This window comes from Hypomesus transpacificus, chromosome 14 (genome assembly GCF_021917145.1).
Source record: "Hypomesus transpacificus isolate Combined female chromosome 14, fHypTra1, whole genome shotgun sequence".
Lineage (NCBI taxonomy): Eukaryota > Metazoa > Chordata > Actinopteri > Osmeriformes > Osmeridae > Hypomesus > Hypomesus transpacificus.
Genome location: NC_061073.1, coordinates 16,057,311 through 16,081,859, shown reverse-complemented (window position 1 = coordinate 16,081,859; position 24,549 = coordinate 16,057,311). Strand labels below are relative to the sequence as shown.

Here is a 24,549-nt window from a genome sequence, read left to right as displayed (position 1 = left end):
CTTCTGCTGTTTGCAAGGCAAGAAGTCAACCCATTGTAATTTGTTTAAATAAATTAAATTGCAGTCAAAATTACATTCAGTTCTGTGTGTTGTTGCTCTTATTGATTCTGAATCTCTTAGAATGCTGTTCCCTACTGTTTCAGTGGCTGGCTGTGTTTGTTTCGGTTCTGAGGAACAGGAATTCATCTTTATTTGCAGGAGTGGATGAGAAGATGAAACTCACAGGCAGGGCTCGCACTAACAACAAATCATCAGTGTCACAGTACCGACCCAAAGTGTAAAATGAACTGTCTGAAGCTTCACCAAAATGTAAATTCTTGTGTTTTTGCATTTTGACATTCTGACATGGCTAGGTTATTTGCAACATTATTTAAATAATCCATACAGTCGTGGGGCTCAAATCAATGTCTGAATTTCAATGTGAATACACAATAGAAAACACAATTCTTCTTGCTTGTTTCATGGTGAGGATCGCCACTTACAACCCACTTCTAACAATCGGACAAGCCTTAATGTCGACCCTGTGGAAATACACGTTTTCAAGGTAATTTTATATTTGTTTGGTGTTTCTACATAGACAACCTTGTCAGAGCCACTGCTTTCCAAAAATAAATTACACTACCGTGTCTTACCTCATGGGGTCAATAGTTGATTAAAAATACTTGACTGCTGCAGTGAATGAACAATTATGAATATTTGTCTGCCAAAATAAGTCAATGCTGAAATCAGATTTTAATGATTTGTAATTGTAACTCAATTCTGACTCAATACATGTATTCATATTCTGGTACAGTTGTAGGTTATATGATTATGCATAATGTGTAAGAGTAAATACAATAAACATACTGATGTAAATACAGTTTAGGAAATTGTGTCATTTTTAATCTCACAGAAATAAATCTTACAACAAAGCATATTGGGTTCGAAAAAGGCAAACAGAAGTAAACTACTCGAAGGAAAATGATTACAGATCAGTACAGAAAATAGGTGACGTATAAAAATCCAAAGTAGCATGTAAACATTCTAAGTATTGCTCCCCATATTGTTAGTAAAGAGGGATATTATTATAATTATAATAATGACATCTACATTTGTGGATGACCACCACAAAGAGGTCTTTGGTATGAAGACTGAACTAAGAAACTATCTGACAATGAAACAAGCTCCCTCAAATAAACTAAACAGTGGTTTGGAACATGGAATAACATGTAAAACTAGTGTCTGTCTAACTGTACACAACCAAATCAGATCAGTATCCACACAGCAGCCATACCAAACGATGAGTTAAACTGCGTAAAGTAAACAAAATGTTACATTAAAAGTTATTTGTAGAACCAGATCTTGATCCCAGGCCGGACGTCATTGTGAAGGTCGTTGCATAATTAGCTCTTATGCTGGAAAACGTACGTAGGCTACAAGAGTGACCCTAATAACACAAGGCTGCTGCCTATGGATGCAGTAACTTCGATGTCACCGTTGTGGCATCGTCATACAAAATAGGGGGTACATTTGCCCAACCTAATCCTGTGAATGCCCTCACAATGTTTAACGTCTTCACTTTTTACCGCGGTAGTGGGCAGCCATCACCAGATAGCTGTCGGGAGTAAGGTCCTTTATATTTGGCAACTTGCTGGCAATAAGGGAGGTCTTGCCATCTACGCGGGAAAATTGAAGCATGCGGCAGGGGTCGTGTTTTAGCAGGTAACTCTCGAAGGTCTCCCAGCCTCCCCCAACACGAACCATGACGTGTTTGTTGTGCAGCATCTACAGGAAGTCAACAGGACAGCACTGAGTCAAACTCACGATCGACACGCTTTTAAATGGCCCTTGTTACCGCCCCTGATGACTGCATGACTAGGCTACATACATACATGTTAGGGTTAGAAATGGCTGCTGAGCATACACGTTGAGCAAATGTAACTTGCGTGGGTGTGTAAGATAAACCCTGACAGTAAGCAGGGGCGCCCTATCAGGGGGGAAAAGGTAGGACAATTCCAAGGGCCCGACTGACAGGAACCCCAAAAATAGTGCATCAAATAGTGAACTGCATACTGCATGCCGACTTGCATGTACAAATCACCAGCAATAAATATTGTGCTAGTACTAGTATTGAACTACAAAACGCAAGACAGTTGCAATCCTTATTGTTATGAAAAGCTTTTGATGGGACAGTTAGGTCCTAGGGATGGGGTGACAACAGCTGCGCAGAGGGGGCCCAATTTTTTTTTTGTCATGGGGCCCAAAATTTCTGCCGGCGCCCCTGAGTGTAAGATCAATGAGCCACTAAGCATGTCGGGTTTTGATCAGGTGACCTGGAATTCTCTGACCGACTACGATCAGTAGGAAACAGTTCTACATTTCATTACAACTGCTACCATGGTAAAGCTGGAAACCTCTAGCAATCACAGTTTAACACTGTCCACTACGCTTGACTGCTCAGGGGCGGTGAAGACCAGGGACTAGGAAGGATTTGTGTACAAGTTGTACATATATTGCACATGTGTGCAATATATGTACAAGTTGGTGCAAAATTAGATAAAAGCACACTGTACTACTGTAAATGAGTCTCTGTCACTCTGTTCTCAAAAATTACAAGCTTCTGGAGTTGGCTTTTTTGTGTGTTATTCACTGAAAATTGTATGTATAAATCATATGTTGTGGTTAACCATGAATTTATGTGAAGAGGGCTGCATTTTATTAGCAATATATTTTAGATTTCATCCACGCCTTTTTAATTACAGACCTGAATTTTCCCCAGCCTGTTACATACACTGAATTCTCAGAGTTGGGAACCATGGCAACATCCTAGTCCAATAGCAGAAGAAATAAATTGCTCTGCCATATTTATCACCCATTGGCAATTCAAATGCCTGCATTCCCCAGAGGCACTGCCTTCCCCCCCCCCCCCCCCCCCCCCCCCCCCCCCCCCCCCCCCCCCCCACCATCCCTGTCTCACCAACTCTTACCTCACCGTTATACTAAGTGATGAAACAATCTATTTTACTGATAAATAAATATTTCAAAATATACCAACAAAAAAACACCATGGCAAGGCTACAAGAGCTGGAAGTGAACAGACCTAAGGTAAAACACAGAGACTTCCCCTGACAGCTTCATAACATCAAACATTTCTGAGAATCAATCAACAGGGCATTGGGAGGGCAGGAGCTCCAATCAGCAGTATCAGCCCCCCGGGCTGTGTGACCGGGGACGTAATAGGCTTGTGGTGGAGACAGGGTTTCAATCACGCTCTACGAGACCACGAGCCAGAACCATCTCACTGAGCCGTCTACTGAGCTCAGGAGAGTCTCTGAGGCCTGGGGGACCCAGGCTCCCTGTGCAGCATCAAGCTGCCCGTGTTTTGGTACTCTAACCTCTAACTGGAGGTACAAGCCTCTCATTTACTCTGGGAGCTGAAAGGGTCGGGTAGATCGCTGACTGCTTGTGATTAAAAGGTTTCACCTTCTCTAACCCTGGCCTTTATGTTGAAGGACATACTTGATTTAACTACTTGGACAACTCTGCATCAAATATGGATGACCCCATACAGGTAGCCTTTATAACCCTCCTGAGTTTACTCTCTCTATTAAGTATATTTTTGGGATTTGAATTTGAGGTCAGATCATGCTGATATGGTGGCATGTGTTAATGTAAGTTCAAGTACACCAGTAACTGTTAGTTAGTGACAGCTGTTAAATGAATACCACTTTATCATATCAGTCATTCTGTTCCATTTTGATCTTCTGTCATTATTGCTTGAAGATTAAGAGCGTTTGCTAAATGACTAAATGTAAGATTCTTGCTAGTCAACATACAACATCATTTTATTTTGGTATGAGCTGTAGAGAAGATTTTGGGGGAATGTTAATTGAAGCTTCTGAGTTTAATTTTGTATTGAACCATACAGGGATGGAGGCCCTGACGAATGCTCATATTGACCTCCTGCAATTGTGTGTCTTGCACACAAATAACTTAGACAGTAGACACTCAATGTCTATTCCTCTGAAAGGCATTCTGAGAATTCTTGAAAAGCAAATACAACTGACAAGACTGCATATGTCCTTGGTTGCTCAGCAACTCACAGGAACAGTGTGAATGATAAAAATGCCATTTAGTCAAAGAATGTAGATATTTACCTCTTATACAATGCCTCAGAAAACCTACAGCTTAATAACGAAAGCATAGATCCTTCTGAGGCACAGTGTAGGACCTTGGATACAACATTTTCTAGATTGTCAGATGGATTTCTCTATCCAGAGGGAATATCCAGAATGTCTTCGGGCTAGACTAGAGGTGGTGGATGTTATTTTGATATAATGAGATGAACTAGCCATGACATTTCTCTAGCTCTTAGTTCTACATAAGAACACAAACCCATCCATTGTGCAAGTACAGTGGGCTAACAGCAGAGGACCTAAAGTGTATTCTTCAAACATCTTCAGCACACAATCACCTCCTTCTGAGAGGTGTGAATCCTGCTACTGGGTTGCCAAGTAACCAGGATCACTGGAGAACAAATGTTTCCTAATCTCTGCTGGTCTTTTCACTTATCTTTTCCAAATACCCATTGCAATACCCTTCATTTCACATCCGATTGCGTTTCAAAATATACCAACAAATTGTAAATGAGTACAAATGAAATCTTTAGTTATTCTGCATGATATCGTATTGGATCCTAGTGCTTAATCACTCAGTTTAAAATCAGTAACATTATAAAAGAATCAGACATTTCATAAAGCTCTATTGGAATATGGGGAGTCTTTTCCATTGTATCATACAATGGAAAAGACAATTATCTCCTTATAATGGGTGAGCAGTGCTGACCAGCGACATTGCTGGAATACCATTACCAGTAAATGAAACCTCCCAACAACAGAGGTCTTGCCAGAGACAAAGGATGACTTTCATCCCACATGTAGACCAAATATCAACAGACTGCTGTACGCTGTGTGACTGCGTCAGTGAAAATGTGAGTTGGAGCAGAGAAGAGAAACCTGATTGTTAGTGGGAGCTCATAAAACTAAAAGATCGAGCCAAAACTGAGAAGTCAATAAATAAGCAGTGGGCAAAAGCAGTTCAGCCAAAATCTGTATCATAAAATCTTTGAACTAAAGGGTCCAGTGGGTTGCTACGGGGACGGTATAGGTGTCCACCTCAAACCACGACAATCCTCAACTGCATTTCTGAGGGTAATTTAACCTTTTTAGTACTCCTGAAACACAGCATACTTTCTTTTATACATAATTCTGATTGAATAAATTATGAATGAAGCTAATGAGGCTACTAGATACTTTCTTGATGACTTTTTGCGTAAATGTACATCCCATCTGCATCCATGTATTTCAACATCATTTTTGAAACTACTGCAGTTCAGCTACAGTACATCCTATGCGTTCCTTCCTGACATCTTGCGTAACATAGCTATCGTCCAATGGGATAATATGAGCCTGCACCCACCCGAATGAACAGCATCTTCTCTCCAACCCGATAGCGACCCTGGGACTGCCTCTCCACACAATACTTACTCGGACACTTGCAGGGGGGGTTTTCAGAAATGTGTTTTACCTGCAACACATACACAGCCATAGACACACCTACAGTTTCTTCATACTGTCAGACTTCATGACTGACTGGACAGCCAGTTAGCAGTGACCGCAGAATGTAAGAACATAGGCTTGTTTTCAAAAGAAGAATGGAAGTAGATACGCTTTCTTATCATTAGATTGGTCAAGTAAAACTCTTGCTTTGGACTGATTCACTCACAGCCTCATCCAGCAGCTTTCCTGTACTCTTCTTGTTGGACGAGCACTTGGTAGAAGAGGGGGATGGGGAGGGGGATGGGGACGGGGAGGGGGAGAGAGACGGGGAGGGGGAGAGAGACGGGGAGGGGGAGACAGGTGAGGGAGGAGGTTGAGGGGCCTTCTCCTCCAGCTCAATCTCTTTCTCTAGCTTTATCAGCCCAGGAGGTTCCACTTTGTACCTGGGTGAAGAATATAAGACGGTCATCACTCTGTTTACTTCAGAAGAGTCCGAAGCATAGTTGCCTTTAAATGTTTAAGGACAGGGAAAATGTGTAATTTCCACGTCAACTTTTAAGAATATTCCACCTCACCAAGAAGCTATCCTTCCCAGTTGTAGGAGACAAAGGCAAACTTCCCGTGGTTGCTTGTGAAGAACTACAGGGGAAAGACCGAGATCTGATCAGATATATATTCCCACAAAATGCTTATTCACACCCAGTGGTTATGACAGGCAACAATGCTAATGTCACATTTAGTTTCTAATGACACACACAGTGGTGATGAATGTGATAACACAAAGTGAAAAGAAAATACAGTATATTCAGTGTTCTAATAGCAGCTTCATGCATTCAAACAGATGGAACTGAATTATCTTGATTTAAAGTAATTAAGATGAATAACTCTTTACATTGCTTTATAAATATATAAAATAATTACAGTTTATATATCATTAGACAAATCTAATTCCAATCATATTTGAATGAACAACAAAAAAAAACGTGGTTTTATTTGGATCTTTTGGATTTTAACAGGCCTTGAGAAAAAAACGTGAAGGTATTTAAGCCTTGACAAAATACGGTACTATGATTTAACTAAATGCTATGAAGACCGGTAGGCAAAACTCTAGTAGAACTTGACACTTTACTGAACACAAAATCTCAGACAACACAAAGAGAGTGGATGAGGAACATGCTGCATGTGACACTGCACACACCATGAAGCTATAAACCTAATGACTGCAAACCTGACAACTGATGCTGTGCAATCCATCAGAGAGGAGAGGGGGAGAGAGAAAGAACAAAGGAATCACTCTTTCTGACACATCCAGTAACAGCCCCTCAGGTGCAAGCACACGTTTTTCACCTGTACATTGAGGAGAATATACATTTCATAGATTTCAGTCTTTCTCTATGAACTGTTATGTTATTCACACGTAGGGGTGCAAACCGGTCAATCTGGCATTGAAGCAATGAATATCAGCCAGACATCAGCTGAAAAAGGGAAAGAGCCTGTCTGTATATCTGAATGAATTAACAACATTTTAAGACAGTGTTTTCACACGCATTTCAGGCTGCGATCATTGGCTCGTTACTTCAAAATCGCCCAGCACAGCCTGCGCTGAGTGTGTCAGTGTAAAAATAGAGCAGCAAATTCCCTGATGCATACATTTACATAGCTCTGGCCTACTTTCTACAACTCCACCCTTCCCTCCAAAGCTTCCCTTCTAGTATATTTCTCGATAATCGTTGGTTTAAGATGCGAGGTATCAAAGTCATCTGGTAAACCAAAAACTGCCTCAGTCATCGCAGTGTGCTGCTGTCTGAGCAGGTATTATGTGTGTAGGAAAGGGGTGTGTTGGTATCTGAGCTGGAGGAGAGTCTGTCTCCTGGGAGATGGAGACAGACATGGGACAGTGTTGGTGAAGTAAAGAAAGCCTAGTTCTCCACAAGCATAATGAGCCCATTCAGACTGGTAAGAGATGCTTTTGTGCTTGTTGCTCCCACCTCTGCAGTCCAAGACAGCAGTCTGGGTCTCTCCTCCTGTCCTTGTGACAGCAGTCTGGGTCTCTCCTCCTGTCCTTGTGACAGCAGTCTGGGTCTCTCCTCCTGTCCTTGTGACAGCAGTCTGGGTCTCTCCTCCTGTCCTTGTGACAGCAGTCTGGGTCTCTCCTCCTGTCCTTGTGACAGCAGTCTGGGTCTCTCCTCCTGTCCTTGTGACAGCAGTCTGGGTCTCTCCTCCTGTCCTTGTGACAGCAGTCTGGGTCTCTCCTCCTGTCCTTGTGACAGCAGTCTGGGTCTCTCCTCCTGTCCTTGTGACAGCAGTCTGGGTCTCTCCTCCTGTCCTTGTGACAGCAGTCTGGGTCTCTCCTCCTGTCCTTGTGACAGCAGTCTGGGTCTCTCCTCCTGTCCTTGTGACAGGAGTGGGCCGGACAAGGCAGGGATGGTGAAACCTGACAGTTTGTACTCCGGCCTGTATCCTCTGCTAACTCCACCCCTGACAGTTTGTACTCCGGCCTGTGTCCTCTGCTAACTCCACCCCTGACAGTTTGTACTCCGGCCTGTATCCTCTGCTAACTCCACCCCTGACAGCTTTTCGTTACCTAATGACACCACTGTTTTATTAGGCTCAAACAGGAACAGGATATGAGCGACAAGAAAGAGGCAATTAAGGATTACAAATAGGCAATATTCCAGACCTCAATAATTAATTTCACCCCCACAAACTTTAGGCAGATCTATAACAATACATACCCAACCCCTCAGACTCAAATAAACAGGTTTCTCCAACGCCAACTTCACGACACCAAGCCAGGAAGTTCGCTGTGTTGTCTCTAGCGAAGAAAGACCCAGATGGAGCAGTCGCTCTGCATGGTATCCTACGACAGGGAATAGCCTGGTAGAGATGGGGAGAGATTAGGGTTGATATTATTATTGTAACATCACCAACAACAATCAGGTTAATAGGATGGATATGGAGCTGTCCTGTAGGCAGTTGCATTGTGCAGAAGCTAATATACTTGTTTTTGACAATTCCTTTCTCTGAGATGAGACAGCCAAGTTAACCAATCGGGGCCACTGAACCCAACCCCCAGCATTTCCATCAGAATATATCCCCCTGTGTCTGCACTGATGTATTTTCCATCTGTCCAGGCTCTGGTTTCAGCTCAGGATCAAGTCCCTTTTCCGTTCACAGATCAATATGGTAGATGGCGGCAAAAGAGACCCTGGGCTTCTTTACCAGGCTTGCTATGATTTAGGATCAAATCACACAGCAGTAGACCCCAGCACGGGGCGTACTGGGAGATTCATGCGCCTCGCTGTGGTTTTATACAGGATGTGTGAGTCTGAGCAGGGAGAAAGGTACAATGAGGTCATGCTGGAAAAATGCTGTCTTTTGTGGGGAGTTTTCCTTTCTTTCCAGTTCACTCCTGACTGTGGAATCTGTTCTACTGCTCCACTATCTTGAATTCCTCCGACAATGGTGTTGCCCCCACAGGCCCATCTCTTAGCTGGTCGCACACAGGCAGACGTAGCCTCTCACTGGATATACCTGTCAAGCCTACCTTCAGAGGTTAGGGTTAAATGGACAGAAACTAATAATACCAGCAATAAAGAGCAGACACCTTGAAGTAATTTCTTGAAAACTGTAACTAATATAATCATGAAGTACATTAGTCACTCAATAACTACATCTGGCAAGGAGTTGATATATCTTTTAGCTTGTATATGTTAACAACGTGGCTATAGTTTAGCCTTACATTTTTTGTTGGTTAATTTCGAAACATACCAGCCTGAAAAATACAGTTTAGGGCTATATTTAGGTAAAGCAACTGTAACCTAAAAGGCCGGCATTTATTACAGTATACTTTATGTATGCATTCATCTGAGATTGATGTTACATTTGTATAACCACGAGTGAACACAAATGAAAGACAGCTTTCACATTGAGTACACATTCTGTGTTGCTCTTGCAGAGTGAAATCTCTCTGCTGGAGGATTACTGTTATGAAGAGAGGTTCAATCGTAGCTTTCAACAGCAACAGTTAATAATTCATCAACTCTTTCTTCTGGAATCATTTAGACCCACTCTCTTTATGACACAACTCCAATAACGATGGGACTTCAAAGCTGCCTCAAACTGCTTTGACGAGATGGGCTCTTTTAAAGTATAAATAGCTGTAGCCACTGTGTGAGTTCAGTTAGACGATTTATGGTGAAAACTGGGGAAACAGGCACAGTTACTAAATGTCATGAACAGCGTGTTCAATATCTCACACTTAATTCCATTACAAGAGCTTCATTGCACAATGTTCATAATAAAAAAAAAAACGTAATACAAAATAGGTTTCCTTTCTTTTAGCTTTGAAGGAGATAACATCCATTTTTATTCTCCCAAACAAATATCTTAACACCCCTTTCCTACAACCTTTTCTATACATTTCAGAGCTGTTTTGAGAAGACTTCGTCTCTCCCTCCTCCATGGTCTCCCAGATCAATAGATCCCTCTATTCTACCAGGCCCCTGGTCCCACGGCCATTGACCTCAAGTATTTCCTCACATCTGTGCTGCTACAATAACACTGGGATCAGGAGACCCACCATCCGCGGCTCACTAAAGTCTGCAGGCAAACATCAATAATTTTTTACTGAAGAACCAAGGCTCAACAAAAGAGCCTATTGCTCCCTTTCCACTTTCTCAGGATTGTGATTAGTGTAATCACGCCCAGCGTTAGTGAAAAAACGGTCTTTACCCCTCAGTCATTAAAACATACAGTTTGACTACACAGTATATTGTTTCAAGACTGTTCATTTCAGCATGCCCTTGACTTACACTACAAGCTATGCCCTTGACTTACACTAGCTTGCTTTTTCCACAGGTACACTTGCACTTTTGAGGTTCTTGCTGTTTAATTGTAACTTGTCTAACTACATGCTCTTAAAGTTCTTCCCTTTGGGACTTATTTGGCTTCACAATGTATGCTACATGTTTGGCTACCCGCAATGTTTGGGGCTATCTCATTGTTATGATCAGTGACTTATGCACTTTTGTAAAACTCTCTCTTCTAAGTCCTTTTGGATAAAAGCATCTGCTAAATGCATAAATGTAAATGTGGAAGCTATGCCTCATGAAGCTAATAGGCCAGTCTTTAAGACAGCTTGGACAACCCTTCCAGCTGCTGATTAGTGCATTTTGCATTCATACATTCATACACCTCTCCAGTGTTACGTGATCACAAAAAAACAAAAACAAGATAGAGCCATGCTGAGTTATGGAGTTAGCGGTAACAATAGTGGTAACAATAGCGCAGCGATATAAGTCACTGGATGGATCACTAGTGAATGGTTTTGCCAAATTCCCAACAAGTAAACAGTCAAAGTAACTGCTGACCCAATCTCAATCAGTAAATTAGATTTCAGGCAAGAGGTCAGTCCAAAAGCCAATGGTGGACCTGAATACTACATCTTGGTAAAACTACACGCATCAGACACAGCAAAGCTATTCTTTATTACTAAACTTGTTTTGGTTAGCCGTAAACTACTTAGCCCTATTGGGTTAAGTCTTGAGGTATCCTCTGTTAACTCCCTCACTACCATGAAGAGTTTGTATTGAGCTAAAAAATTATTGGTAATGCTACCAACCTTTCCCTATGCGTTTTGCATATACCCAATAGGGAACATTTACCAATGTGTTTTGTATAATAACCAATAATGACATAAGGTAGGTATTGTTCGGTGCTGTACCAGTGTCACATAGAATAGCCTAGTTGGAGATCAGAGAAGGGCAATCAATTATGGAGGCCCTTATGTGGTTGGACTACGGCCCAAACATATATTCAATAATTTACAACATACATCAGGCTCTAAAAATTACCCACCTGGGATTTTATTTTAAAATAATAACCATTTATGCCATTGAATGGGTCCTTATAAAACAGTATATTCAGCAGTTTACCAAACCATAAGATGGTACATTGTCTTACTGTCAGGAAGCAAATGGCAGGCTACTCAAATGTGGGACTACAGAAAAGGGAAACATAAAACTAGAGTGTGTGTATGTGTGTGTGTGCATGTGTGTGTGTTGTGTGTGCGTACGTGTCCTGGGCAATGGTACCATGTGAAAGATAGACAAATAGCCGAATTAAATCTTCAGAAATATTCTACGCTGGTATAATACATAACGAGCAGTTAATAAATCAGTTAAATCCTAATGTTAAAATAAGGCTATAATAAAATGTTCAGTTGTTTCACTTCAAAAGTGGAGTGGGGCTTTATAAAAAAAGGGTAACTAACAGTTTACGTCAACAGTACAATGTAAATACAGGGTACGCAAGAATCTCCAAGCATTTCATCTCATGAGAACAGAACAGACTGCAGCGGTTATCTTTGAAGGAGGATACCTTGGTTTGTTTGACAAGCCAGAAAAGAGTGAGACCAGTAAGATTAACTGTCTAGTGAGTCATGTTTTGTCAGGGTTCAAAATTCCATTGTAATTGTACAAAAATATAGACCAAAACAATCCTGGGAGATGGACTGTCAATCAGGAGGTATAAAGAAACCTCACGGGTGGTTGCATTCCTAAGATTCCTAGACTGTAATCCAAGAGGATGGCTGAGACATATTCACTGTGATGAGAAGTGAGTTTGAACTGTACTTACTCGAAAGAAAACTCGGTATAAAGCAATAGCTACGGGGATGCTAATATGCAGGGTGCGAATTATACAATGACAAGCAGGGGGGGTCAACTTCTTCTCCAGTGTCAACCCCCCCGACCTGTTGTTTTTACCTCTTTTGGGGGGGTCCAAGTCTTAATTAGGGGGGGTCAGACCCCCCCACCCCCCTGACCTGTTGTTTTTACCTCTTTTGGGGGGGTCCAAGTCTTAATTAGGGGGGTCAGACCCCCTAACCCCCTCCGTAATTGGCACCCTGCTAATATGCCTCAGCCTGACTCTCAGTCTCGGTGGAGTTGTACCTTGCCATTGCCAAGGCCAGGTAGGTTGTCATTGTTCTTCCTGAACTTTTCCTGCAGTGTCTCAGCCAGCTGGCACAGAAGGAAGCCGTTGTCCAAACGATCCATGAAGCCCTCTGCAGTGATCTCCACACCTGTGTAAGGAGCATGTGAGGTGAAAAGACTAGTCCTGTCAAACAGCAGACATATTTCCACACAAAAACACGAAAACCTGGTTTTGAATTTACAGTAACTTGGTAACAATGTATCAAACAGTACATTTAGTTTGCTTGATGTAAAATGACTGACAATAACATGATAAATATTGAAAGTTACAGATAAAGTTGGTCAAATGGTCTACTCTGCAACCACATGCCGACCAAAACAACATCTGCATATGGCAAATGGAAATACAATATTGCCTCAGTTTACACAAAACTTTAAAACTTTAAAATCTGTTTCTGAATAGAAATATCATGAAACTTCAAGATATTCTCAAAGAGTAATGAAGGGCTTTTAGAGACTTCAAGTGGTGGCCAACTGTTTGTAGCACATGGCCAGGAGAACAGGGATGATAGCTGAATACAAGTCCCTGCAGGCTAACAAAGTCAGATAGCTAAGGCACATGAACAGGGGCCATCTGATTTTGCACAGTAATGCTTCATTATCCCACACACTCGCAGAGATAGAACAGTGATCAACATGTGGTCTCTCCAGTTGACTGGCTTCCAGACGGCCATTCTTTTTCAGTTAGATCATTCTGAAATAGGAGGTGGTGGCAGGGGGGTGTCTGTGGAAAGAAACTAGAGTGATTTTCTCATCTCTTTTCTTTTTCTAATAGAAGGAAGGGGGCTGAGGGGTGGGGGGTTGGATGTTTAATGAGTTCCAAATGTGGTAATTGAGCCCAGAGGAGGAGAGATTGAGAGCTTGGGAAATACCCTCTAAGCTTCTACCTTATTCTCATGCTATCCGCTTCTTTTTACTAGAGAGGGAAAATATACCCCTTTCTGCCCCACGGTAATGTTTATTAATCCTACAGGGGACATAACCATGACTAGTATTTTTACAAATAACATTCTAACCTATGGTTAAGCTAACAACATTTCAGCTACAGTCGAAGCAATCCTCCAATCACAACATATATGTGACAATCTATGCAATGAAGCAACTCTCTCTACCAATATACAGTAGTAATCATTCATTATATCTATATACCTTCCTGTGTACCCACAATAAAGTAAGCATTCCACCAACCACAAACATTCCCTCCCAGTCATGACTAACCCTTCCATATGTGTGCCACAATCAATTATTTACAAGACAAGACTATAGGATTTGTGACCTTTTCAGATGTTATTTGTAAAGACAAATCGTCAAAACACCAATGCCAAATCCCTCTATGGAAATATACAGTATATTGTTCTTGGGAAAACCAGTAGCTGAGCTTCTGCAGACCTGCTGGTTGTGCAAGACTACATACACAGTGTGTACAGCCTTTATTTTCATAAGCTACCCACACTCCTCTCTTGACAAAACACTGCTGGCTGCCAGCGCAAACAGACATGCCCAGCAGATGAAGAGCAGGGAAGACAGTGATAAGCATGAGGATCAGAGTTAGAATACTCAATAAATTAGAATTAAATCAGTTTGATTTTTTTTTTCAATCAACTTGGAAATGGAATGCAAGCTACAGACAAAACACAACATGCATGTGAGATTACTGCCTGTGCATAGTACTAGGTGCTGTTAACGACACCCATTAGTCAATTAGGTTTGATGTCGGAGTGGGAGTCACTCCCCACTCTGGTCTCATTTGCTGTTCGTAATGAGCTTCGGATCAATACATGAAACCCCCTGAGGAGACACAAACGTAGCACAACAAAACCCGGTAGAAGCCAAGGCAGAATAAAAGTAAACATCCTTTTATCTAAACACCACTTACAATAAGGAATACCTGAGAATAGCTATAGTTCATCTCAGAGCTCATCTCCTTTGTTTAATGTAAATATTTGAACAGGATGTATTTTAGCTGTGCAAATCAGCCACACATCTTCCTGAACCAAGCACAGAAACAGGACCGTAACCGTACTCGGGTCTATTGGCAATCCAACACAACTGGCTTTGACACCTTGACACAAATATTTTTGTTCATTATTTATTGACAATGCTTATTAAATATCATCGGGGAAACACCGTTAAGGGGTCTTGAGGATGACACAAGTACTGGTATAAAATTACTCTTAGGATCATTTCTTGTTGACAGCTACAGTAAACAGAAGGTGGTGGTAGTGGATCTCACCGAGCATGCTGGTGAGCCAGAGAGCCAGGTCCTCCTTCATGGGTAACAGGCTAGCTTCGTGCCGGCTGGCCAGCCACTGGCTGTACTGCTGCATGTCTGTCAGGCCTGGGCCAATGGGGTGCTTCGGACTCAGGGAGCTGCACATGGTTCACCTAACACTGGCCTGGGGAATAAGGAGGAGGAGAAGAAATCAGACACATCAAGAGTATGGGGGTCAGATGGCTGAGCGGTTAGGGAATCGGGCTATTAATTTGAAGGTTGCCAGTTCGATTCTCGGCCGGGAAAGTCACTTAACCCTACTTGTCTCGAGGGGAATGTCCCTCTACTTATTGTAAGTCGCTCTGGATACGAGCGTCTGCTAAATGACTAAATGTAAATGAGTACCGGTAATAATAATATATACATTTAGCAGATACTTTTATGCAAAGCAACACACAACATAGGAGGAATTTGAACCTGCAACCACTTGATCTGCAATCAAATGCTCCAAACACTGAGCTTTACCCTCAACAAAACACATGGCTTTGTACATGTCAAAAGAAACGGTCACTTCGGTGTCCCGATAAAAGACCAAGTTCATGGAAAAAAACATTGACATGGGGGACGTGAACACATTTAGAAAGACACCTGAGCTGTATTGGTCTCACTGTGTTATACAGCAGCAGAGTGGACTCTGAATGATGAGAACGATCACTGCTTTCACTGCTCTCACCCTGGTGTGGTTTACAGCACATCTAATGACACAGAACATTCTCAGCCTTGTTCCTTTTCCTATCTCCCACCCCAAACAGACTTCTTTTCATAGCAGCCAACACAGTACAGTAGGACTTCTATCTCACAGACTGACAGAGAAAGCAGAAGGGGTTCCCATGCTACAGAAAGTGCAACCTGATCCAGAGGTCATCCATTAAAGCATGATATCACCTCCACATCCTCAGACATCACAGGAGAGCGGTAAAGCGGCTCGATGAAACATGATATGTTCTATTTTATCAATATCTTCCTCTATTCAATGGCCAACAATGTGTGGATTAAAAACCTTGAGTCAGTGAGTGAGGAGACTATGAGTGGCAGACGGCACAGCAGGAAACCAGATGGATAGCACGATCAGGTGAATGGTCAGAGGGGAAATATCAACAGCTCCCCACAATGTCTATTTTTTTCAGACCAAAAAGTGGGACAGGGGGCTCGTTCCCTTTTGCAAGTGACTGTGACATAACGTTGTGAGAAGACTTTAACACTGAGACAAGATGGTGACATCACAAGAATGTTACCAACTGTTCTGCTGGGTTACATACTCAGCGCAGATGGTACAGTGACTACGAAAACCTCTTTTGCAGGAATTGGTTGTTTTTCAGGAAACTAGCTTTCACCATATATGCACCATAAGTCCTGTGTAGAAAAACATACTGTGAGCAGAGGCATGTTGACTTTTCCATGGGTATAATATTTATTTTGCTCACAGGTTGCCAGAGGTCTCTGCACATGTGAAGCTTCCCATTCCCTAATCGTTTCCCATTCATTTCCCCTGACAGACATTAGCCTGTATTAGCTGGTCTTCACACTACTATGGTCCATTATAACCTCAATAACGACCCGTTCATTTACCCAAAACAACCCAAGTCCATTCGGCTCCATAAAGGCTCTTAAGGAGCTTGGATCCTTGTGTTGGAATCTACTACACGCATCCCCTACTGCCCAGGCTCTTGTTAGCTCTTTCTGATGCACTGTACAGCACATTCTCCCGTGTAAGTAAATATTGTAGCAGGAGGATGCTTCAATGCAGAATGCCATGAGCAAACAGCAATGTAAAACTGCTATCACACTGATTTAGTAAGCTTGCCTAGTGCATACAATAAGGCTGAGACGTGTTTGGTCAGTCTCACATATACTAGTTGAATGAACAGCTGCAATGCAACAGAAAAGTACATATAAAAGAGTATATCCTCAGATGGCAATTCAAAGGAGCAAGATATTTTAAGAGCAAGACTGAAAAGCAAATACAAATATTTGTGGATTCCATTAGCCCCTTGGGCATTGAACTTGACTACAGACCTGTAGGACACAAACTTTGCTGTTACACCCCAGTGAAAACAGGAAACCAAGACCTTGTGGGCTTTCGGAAAACAACAACCCTACACACATCACAGGCACCAGAGTAGACTAATGACATATAAGTGGCACATTCCCACATCCACTGAGGTGAAAGCCTGACCAGGCCCAGAGCCAACCTTCTCTCTCACAATAGACTCCTCTGTCAACAGCTAAAGTAGTCAATACATATATGTCAGGGGACAAAATAGGAAAAATTAGTTATCTATACAGTACTTCTGCAATATTTGGTTTCACATTTTTCTGTGATTACAAGCTGTAACCTGTAATCAAATAATATCCTTCTTGGCTCAGAAGCATGTAATGTGGAGCCTTAGAGTTTTCCCCTGTCCTGTTTCATGACACGTTTCTTTAGGGAATCGCAAACAAAAACCAAGTCATGAATTTTGTCTTAATTTTGCAGAAAAATACACAATTCTGCATGTGGCCAACAACCACATTGTGGTCATGCCTTTATAAAATACATTGTTGCATTAGTCACATCAGTTCTTAAAATACCTGGCTTAAAGTCCCCTTGTAGACCTCTTCATGACCTTGTTTAATGCAAACACATCACACAACAGTTGGCTCCAGATAATTTCACAGCAGAAATCTGATAGTGAATCTTGAATGCTGAGTCATAAACTCCCCCTGTCCCCAGAACCCTGGCTGGACTTTGCTCCCCTCCCCTTAGCAAGAGAAAACGGATCTATAAGTGACCTGTCTATTCAGCAGGGACCATTTAGCTTATAGGTGGAACACTGACTGATAGGTGACATCATGTTACATTGTTACAATGTGCAATTGCCATTGAAAAATACACTTTCATTGCTATTTCACACAATAACTATTGTGTTTCTTTTTAGCATTTGTAAACATTTACTGAGTTTCATTGAGAACTGACTGCTCCTGTGCTGATGCACGCCTACACCACATTTTGCATCTGACAGGCTAGCTGAGGCTGAATATGATAATGATCAGATATTCCAAAAACTGTTCATTTATGTTATCATAAATTGAATGAAAATAAATAATACACACACAATATACTGTTTAACAAATGTTCTTTTCTGTTGGTCAGTGCATGTACTCCTGTCCTTGTGTATCTCATTTAAAAAAGGCAGTAAACTTTCAAAGCTGTCTGTTCGTGTAAAGTTTCTATGTTTACAACTAATAAAGAAACCACAAGAGTAATTTAATCCTATTGTAAATAAACTTAGTAAACTTAGAAAAAAAAAGAAAGAAGCCTGACCTCATATCAAAAAGGGGGAGGAGGAGGGGGAGGGGGGCATTAAATTAGGTCAAAGTTGTGAGAAAGTTGCATAGAGTTAGTACAGAAAAAACATTTTGGCAATTGAGGGTTAGTCATTGACATTCCAAAATAAAAACAAGGCTGCTCTGTGTGAAAGTTTAAACTATTTGCATAATTGAGTCCTGTGCCCAATGTAGGCTATAAGATGTTATTGCAGAAGCATAGCCATGAAAATAACTTGATCAAGCTCTGAAATGTTTAAATTGTGATTGACTTGTTTGTTGTTGTTTTTGTAAAAGTAGTAAATAATATTTTTATTTTATTTAAAAGCACCTCAGAAACCTCAAAACAAATGCAAATGCAATAATTATACCCATGGTAGGTACCACGTGTATCTTAGTAAATCACAATAAATATGAATACACAGGAATAGAGTAGAAGTGGCAAACAAATCTGTTATGAGCTGTCGGATATCTTCCACTCACCCTTTGCTTTTGAACTGTTTGATGCGGACCGTCCTTCCGTGAGTCCTCTGTTCTCCGGGGTTTCTATATTCATGCTTTTCTCTACTGATATGTTACCGATCCTCGAGTCAGTCTTGGAGAACAGTGACCCAGGGCTGACAGGCATAGGTAATGTAACTGTCAGAAGTTTGTGCAAACTGCAGAGACGAATGATTCATCTGCAACGCCAATGGGACGGAAGTTTGATCATGCTGGATGCGTTCCTCCCCTATAGCAGCTCTTCGCGTTGCCTCAGTTTGACATGAGAAGGCAGCTTGCATATGCAGTCTGTTCACCCGCTCAGCAGCTCTACAGCGAAGTAAAGAATATTTACTTGTTCTAAAACTGGTTGTTCCCATCCTTGATTGTGATTGGCTATATAGCGTTCCATGCCGTTGTAAAATCCAGCATAACCTCACAGGTTGTCCTCATAACATTCTTTAACATTCCATACTGCGCATCGAATATTCAATATTCCGCTTCGCGTCGTGCCTATCAACTCCCCTTACCTGTTCTAAAATCAGCGTAAACCACGGCCTCTTGGGGGCTTATTGCTTAAATCCACTCTTGCACATTTAATTTGAATAGTTGTGTTTTCATTTACTATATAAAATATTAAGAAGTGAAGAATCTGACAGTATCCAAGCTAAAAGTTTTAACTGTTTTGTCTTAAGACAGTCAGTATTTGTATTTATAATAACTGTAATAATAGGTATCCGATGTGCTGTGTTAAATCGAATCTATAACTTCAGTGTTGATATCAGGACCTCGCGGAACTCATGAACAGACTTTTATTTTGAAAGAATCGACAACTATCTTGGAACTTCCGTGGCACTTCATATTGAGGAAAGGCTGAAGAGAGAAAAAGTGTCTCAAAGGACAGCATGTAGAACGTATATTAAGGCGTTTTTTTCAAGGAAAATATATGACCAAGAGCTAACGGAAGTCGGAAGGCAACTCTCAGACTCAAAATATTGAAAGAACCGGACCCTCACGCACATGTTTTATTTAGCAGAGAGCGCCACATGGAGGCAGTTCTTAAAAACTTGGAAAGAATCGCCGAGCTCCTCGCAGTTACACAGACCGACGGAGTAAAAGAATGGGATCAACAAACTGTTAACAGGGCCTTTCAGTGGAGTCGTTACTGTGAACACCTGTATTCAAGGTTTCACACAAATCCTGTCGTCATGAAAATGATGGAAAAACAACTGCAGGTGACAAATAACCGCTTACGAGCAGCCTTCCAAGGAGTCTACAGCGACGTCACATTTGCTCGCTTGTCCCAGTGTCAACAATTGTTGCTCACGACGTTGTTGAAAAATCCCGCGCTTCCCAGTTCTTTATTAAAATTGCTATTTGACACTTCCAGTTCTTGGAAGACTACTGGAAATGACTGCCAGGAAGCCACTGGACAATGTGTCCGTGTCATTGAGTATACATCTGCATGCAAAGTCCTCAGTGCTATTGACAGCAGACAGACAGCCGTTGGTCCTGAGGCTGAGGTACAAGGCACGATGCTTCTAGAGAGGCTCGAGACACTGCATAACATGGACAGCGACCTGGACAAGAGAGACGGATTCCTGGACTCTGTCCTTAAAAACTGTGGCGAGCTTGACAATCTCTCTGAGGTCATCGCAGTTGCTCTGTTGTCAAGGAAAAACGACATGGCTAATAACTTTTCAGGAGTTTCAGAAGACAAGCTTGTAGACTGGTTGTTGCGAAACAATATGTTATTTCACAATATGTGCTGTACATTATCCATTAGACAGTTGAAAAATATTTCCCAGCAGTTTTTGAAATTCAGGATGGCCTACTGTAACATTCTGAAAGAGTGGGCTTCCCAAATGGAGTACGATATAAATGAAGGAGAATGGGTTCCAACATTTGCCAAAGGGATAACTTTCAAGACACTGAAGAACCATTTTAGGTCATTACATGAAGAGTGGTCATCACTGAAAGAGGAAATGCTGGGAGAATTGAATGCACTGAAGGCTGCAGATGGAGGTTTTGATGTGAAAGGCCTCAGTATATGGGGGGACCTCATCTATGAATTACAATGATTGTTTTTACTGTGCCACAGTTGAATACCCCCTTTATTCATTTACCAGTCTTTGGGCCTTTCTAAAACATTTATATTTACATAGTCTACAGTCTTTAGTCTATAGTCTCCTACTTTTCACTTAATATTCATTACACAAATTGTGTGTTTCTTCTGTACTGGCAGCAATATAGGAAGTAAGAATCAACAAGCACAATCATGACAGATGGTGGCATCATGTGTTGCCTAGGCAACTAACGATGTACTTTGCTTTCCAGTAAAATGTCCAGACTTGTTTCTTACCCCTCCCTTTAGGCACAGATACTCATTATTTAATTTGTTTCAATCTGCATTAAAGGATTTTAGGAATTATTTTGAAATCTTTCAAAGATAAACTTCAAATTCATTAAACCAAATATATTGCTTAATTACTATTTGTCAAATTTGTGGAATATGCCATGAAATGTGACTCTTATTTTTATTTAAAAAACATAATAAAGGCATACATCTTTGTAGTAGCTATGGTGAATCATTCTATCTTATATTATGCATACAATTTAAAAGTAAATTATTCAATCATTCATGTTCTCATGTCACCATCTGTCAGCATTGTCTAGGGCCTGAACTGGCCTCTGGTTCTGAATGGCTGGTTGGCCGCATGCTAGTCACATGACTTGGCCTCCAGTCCAAACATTACAACCCCCAGTCCTATGTCATAGCACCTCTGCTGCTGAGGGATCAATTAGTCAGACCAGGCATCTTCAATCAATCCCAACACAATGGCACGCGTCTGACATAACACGGCCAGACAGCGGATTACAGCACCAGCCGTAGTGTGAAAGGTAACACCCTTTCTACCATGGCCACGGCTCGTTTAACACACACTGAAAGCAATTCACATAGAGACCGTCGGGGGTCAGTGCTCGTGGGGCAGAAACTACACCAGCAATTTATTATACCCAATGAGGAACATATGCATCGAGCTGGGAAAAATCAATTGTTTAAACTGTACCTCCGCTCTCAAATTTAGCATATTGGTTGATGCATGTGATGCATGTGAAGGCCTAAGGTCAAGTAAACAAGAAGCAAAAAATCAGTGTTTGACTTAAAACATTATTTTTTAATTGGTAGGCTCAAATAATGAAATGATTTAAAATATATTGTTTACCTTGTCTTGTGATTGACACTGGTAGATCTCGCATTTCTTTTCACAGTATTGCACATGATTAGCAGAGCATTTGAGCAACCATGGCGATGAGTCATGTGTGTCGAAGCTTTCTGACTCGCCTGTCACTGCAGGCAGAAAGCCAGGCAGAAAGCAAGGCAGAAAGCAAGGCAGAAAGCAAGGCAGAAAGCCAGGGAGAAAGCAAAACAAAAAGCAAAGCCGAATATCATAGCTTGCATCGTCATGTTCCCTATCCAGGTCAAGGAGGCTTGTGTTTTCTCTAGTTGACCAGTGTAACTGCAAACCACATCAGTCATCGGAGTTCCAAACGGTGGGGAAAGATATGGGTTGTTTGTGAGGAAGGTGTTTAATGAACACAGTCTAAGGCTTCTATAGGTCTACATGTTAGGTGCTTTACTGTAATCTAAGAGTGTCTGCTCATTTTGAAAGGTGCTTCTGACATCATTTGGGAGGAAAGGGTGGGGAGCATGGTGAAGGATAGTGTTAATTAAAACCCAAATCCAGTCCCCATCTGGCAATCTAAAAAGGGAGCCTTCTATAGGGGCCTTGTGCCTTGAAGTACGTGCCTAAGCTCCTCCAGCCTGGCTTCTGTCTGGCCACACGGTCGGATCAGGAGGGGCCCTCCATACTTCCCCCCCCTTCCCCACACCTGTGTCCCAGGATCGTAGACGACCGTGGGGTGATCTGAGGTCTCTGCGTATACACAAGGACATATCACCATCAGGGAACTTGAGCAGTGTGTGTTTCTGAATCATGCAATTGTTAAGGACCGAACCCTTTTCAATGTCTGCAGAGTGGATTTCAGATTTGTTCGGTGGTAGAATGGTATTCAAATATGACCTTGGTGCAGAACAATATTATTTGGTCCAGTGTCATCTTCCTGCCTTTTTATACTGTGAAAATGTGTGTGCATGAAAACGCATTAATATTTTGTAGGATAGGATGTTGGTGCAATTAACATTCTGCTTAAGGAGGGGGGAGACCCACTGCAGCATTATTTTAAACAAGAAATGCGTAGTAAGGCGTTGGTCAGGTGCTGTAGCTGCAGAAATACTGTTTTGGGACATTGCAAAGAAGGGGGTGGAGTTAGTGTGCGTGCGAAAGCTTTTCAAGTGATGAGGACTGAGGTCTTTGCGATAAATGTATACAGTATGCAGCTGTTAATAGTTTCCCCTTTGTTAATTGAAAAGGGAATAAAAGATGTTTCAACAGACATGGATATGTTATAATCAGTTGATAATCATATCCTTTGTGGAGATGCAGGCAAGATTACGCATAAAGCTGTCAAAATGATGTGGTTTGGGGGTGGGGAACTGGAAGACAAATTATATATCACTTACCAGAAAGGTTGAGTAAAATGTAGGTAAGCATGTGGATGTCACAAGAGTCTGGTGACTGAAAGGTAAGAAACAATAAAGAGCACAAACTGAAGTAGGAGATAACATTATCTCATTCATCTTGAGATAATGTTATTTCCTAGCCTATTACTAATCTACCTTTACTATTAACAGCAGTGGTGGCCGTGAGCTAAATTGTAACATATTAAAAACTTCCTGAAGCAGTAAAGAGAGAGAGAACAGAGGGAAGGAGCTACTTGAATATGGACTTGGGTGTCATAAAACAATAATTACAGCTATAAAATTGCAACTGTTACCCTGGAAGCTAGGCCATGATTTGAGATAATTGACTGAATCTTATAATTTATTGGGAGCTTTTATGCATGTTGTACCACAAACATACAGCTCTGCGAACCAATGATATTCCAGTGAAAATTTCACAACCAAGTATCTCAACAGATATTATACGTTTTATCTGGTTTGTCTGGGAGACAATTGTTGTGTTGACAGTAGCCTGAGCCGCTTACCATAGCAGAGAGTGTGGATCAAGAGGATAATTACATTCAGCCAGGGTCCCATGGGAAGGCAGTCCCCGTCATCAAATCCTCATTTTGGATCGGCCTCATCCCATCACAGTCCCTCAGGGCCACAAGCACACCTGCCCCCTCAGATCATTACCATCCCCATTCACCACAAGCTCATTCCCAGGATTACAAACACACCAACACAACACAAACATCTATTTTTAAATTGCTGGTATTATATATGTCGGTCATTTGATGATATTGCCACAGTCTACCACATGCATCTAATGCAGACCTGTGTTTAAGATGAATGCATGTTCAGACTAGTTATGTTCCAACAGGTATTGCAATGAAGGCAACAGCCATGACCATTCCAGCTGGTTAGTCCTGGAAAAACATGTTCCACATGGTTGACAATTGTATTTCCCATCAGATTAAGAAGTGCGATTGGAAGGGGGTGTTGATGAGTGTGAATTCTGCCCCTCCCCTCTCTGACACCCATGCTTGGTTTGACAGCTTTTACATACTAGCATTGGAATGGATTTATTTATAGAAACCAGTATTTTTATGAATTTCAGCGCATCTGTGAAAACTGTATATTGTACATTTCTTACTTGGGTACATTTAGTTCCACATTATATATTGTTTAGCCTTAAGTGCAAACCACTCAGCTCTCCACCAAGGTATGTAAAACAGCATTGACCTGTTCTTTATCATTTAATTTGCATGTGATGATTTGTGTTTTTCCTCAGGAACCACAGTAAGTCAATAGTTCAGTCTGTTACATTAGTGCAACAAGATAGGCTATCGACCTCAGCCCTGTTCTGTTGTAGTGAAGGACACACAATACAAG

General features: G+C 41.6%; 2 protein-coding genes across 2 annotated transcripts; one reads left to right on the top strand and one right to left on the bottom strand.

Annotated features, from left to right (window-relative positions):
- Nucleotides 1-855: 855 nt before the first annotated feature.
- Nucleotides 856-19,014, bottom strand: LOC124477024 (growth arrest-specific protein 2). The gene is made up of 8 exons (XM_047034538.1): nucleotides 18,594-19,014; nucleotides 14,766-14,928; nucleotides 12,491-12,621; nucleotides 8,273-8,414; nucleotides 6,113-6,176; nucleotides 5,764-5,980; nucleotides 5,458-5,565; nucleotides 856-1,764 (listed from the first exon to the last, which is right to left on the bottom strand). Exons 2-8 carry the CDS (start codon nucleotides 14,908-14,910, stop codon nucleotides 1,555-1,557), a joined length of 1,017 nt encoding a protein of 338 aa, XP_046890494.1. The 5' UTR covers nucleotides 14,911-14,928; nucleotides 18,594-19,014; the 3' UTR covers nucleotides 856-1,554.
- Nucleotides 19,015-19,116: 102 nt separating this feature from the next.
- Nucleotides 19,117-21,055, top strand: fancf (FA complementation group F). The gene has a single exon (XM_047034537.1). The coding sequence runs from the start codon at nucleotides 19,637-19,639 to the stop codon at nucleotides 20,669-20,671; it is 1,035 nt and encodes a 344-aa protein (XP_046890493.1). The 5' UTR covers nucleotides 19,117-19,636; the 3' UTR covers nucleotides 20,672-21,055.
- The last annotated feature ends 3,494 nt before the right edge of the window (nucleotides 21,056-24,549 follow it).

Coding starts and splice junctions, on each gene's coding strand:
- LOC124477024 (XM_047034538.1), bottom strand. CDS start 14,910: ATGTGCAGCTCCCTGAGTCCGAAGCACCCCATTGGCCCAGGCCTGACA. Junction 6,177..8,272: donor ATTTGAGTCTGAGGGGTTGG/GTATGTATTGTT, acceptor TTTCCCCTGTAG/TTCTTCACAAGCAACCACGG. Junction 1,765..5,457: donor AGAAGATGCTGTTCATTCGG/GTGGGTGCAGGC, acceptor GACTTCCTGTAG/ATGCTGCACAACAAACACGT.
- fancf (XM_047034537.1), top strand. CDS start 19,637: ATGGAGGCAGTTCTTAAAAACTTGGAAAGAATCGCCGAGCTCCTCGCA.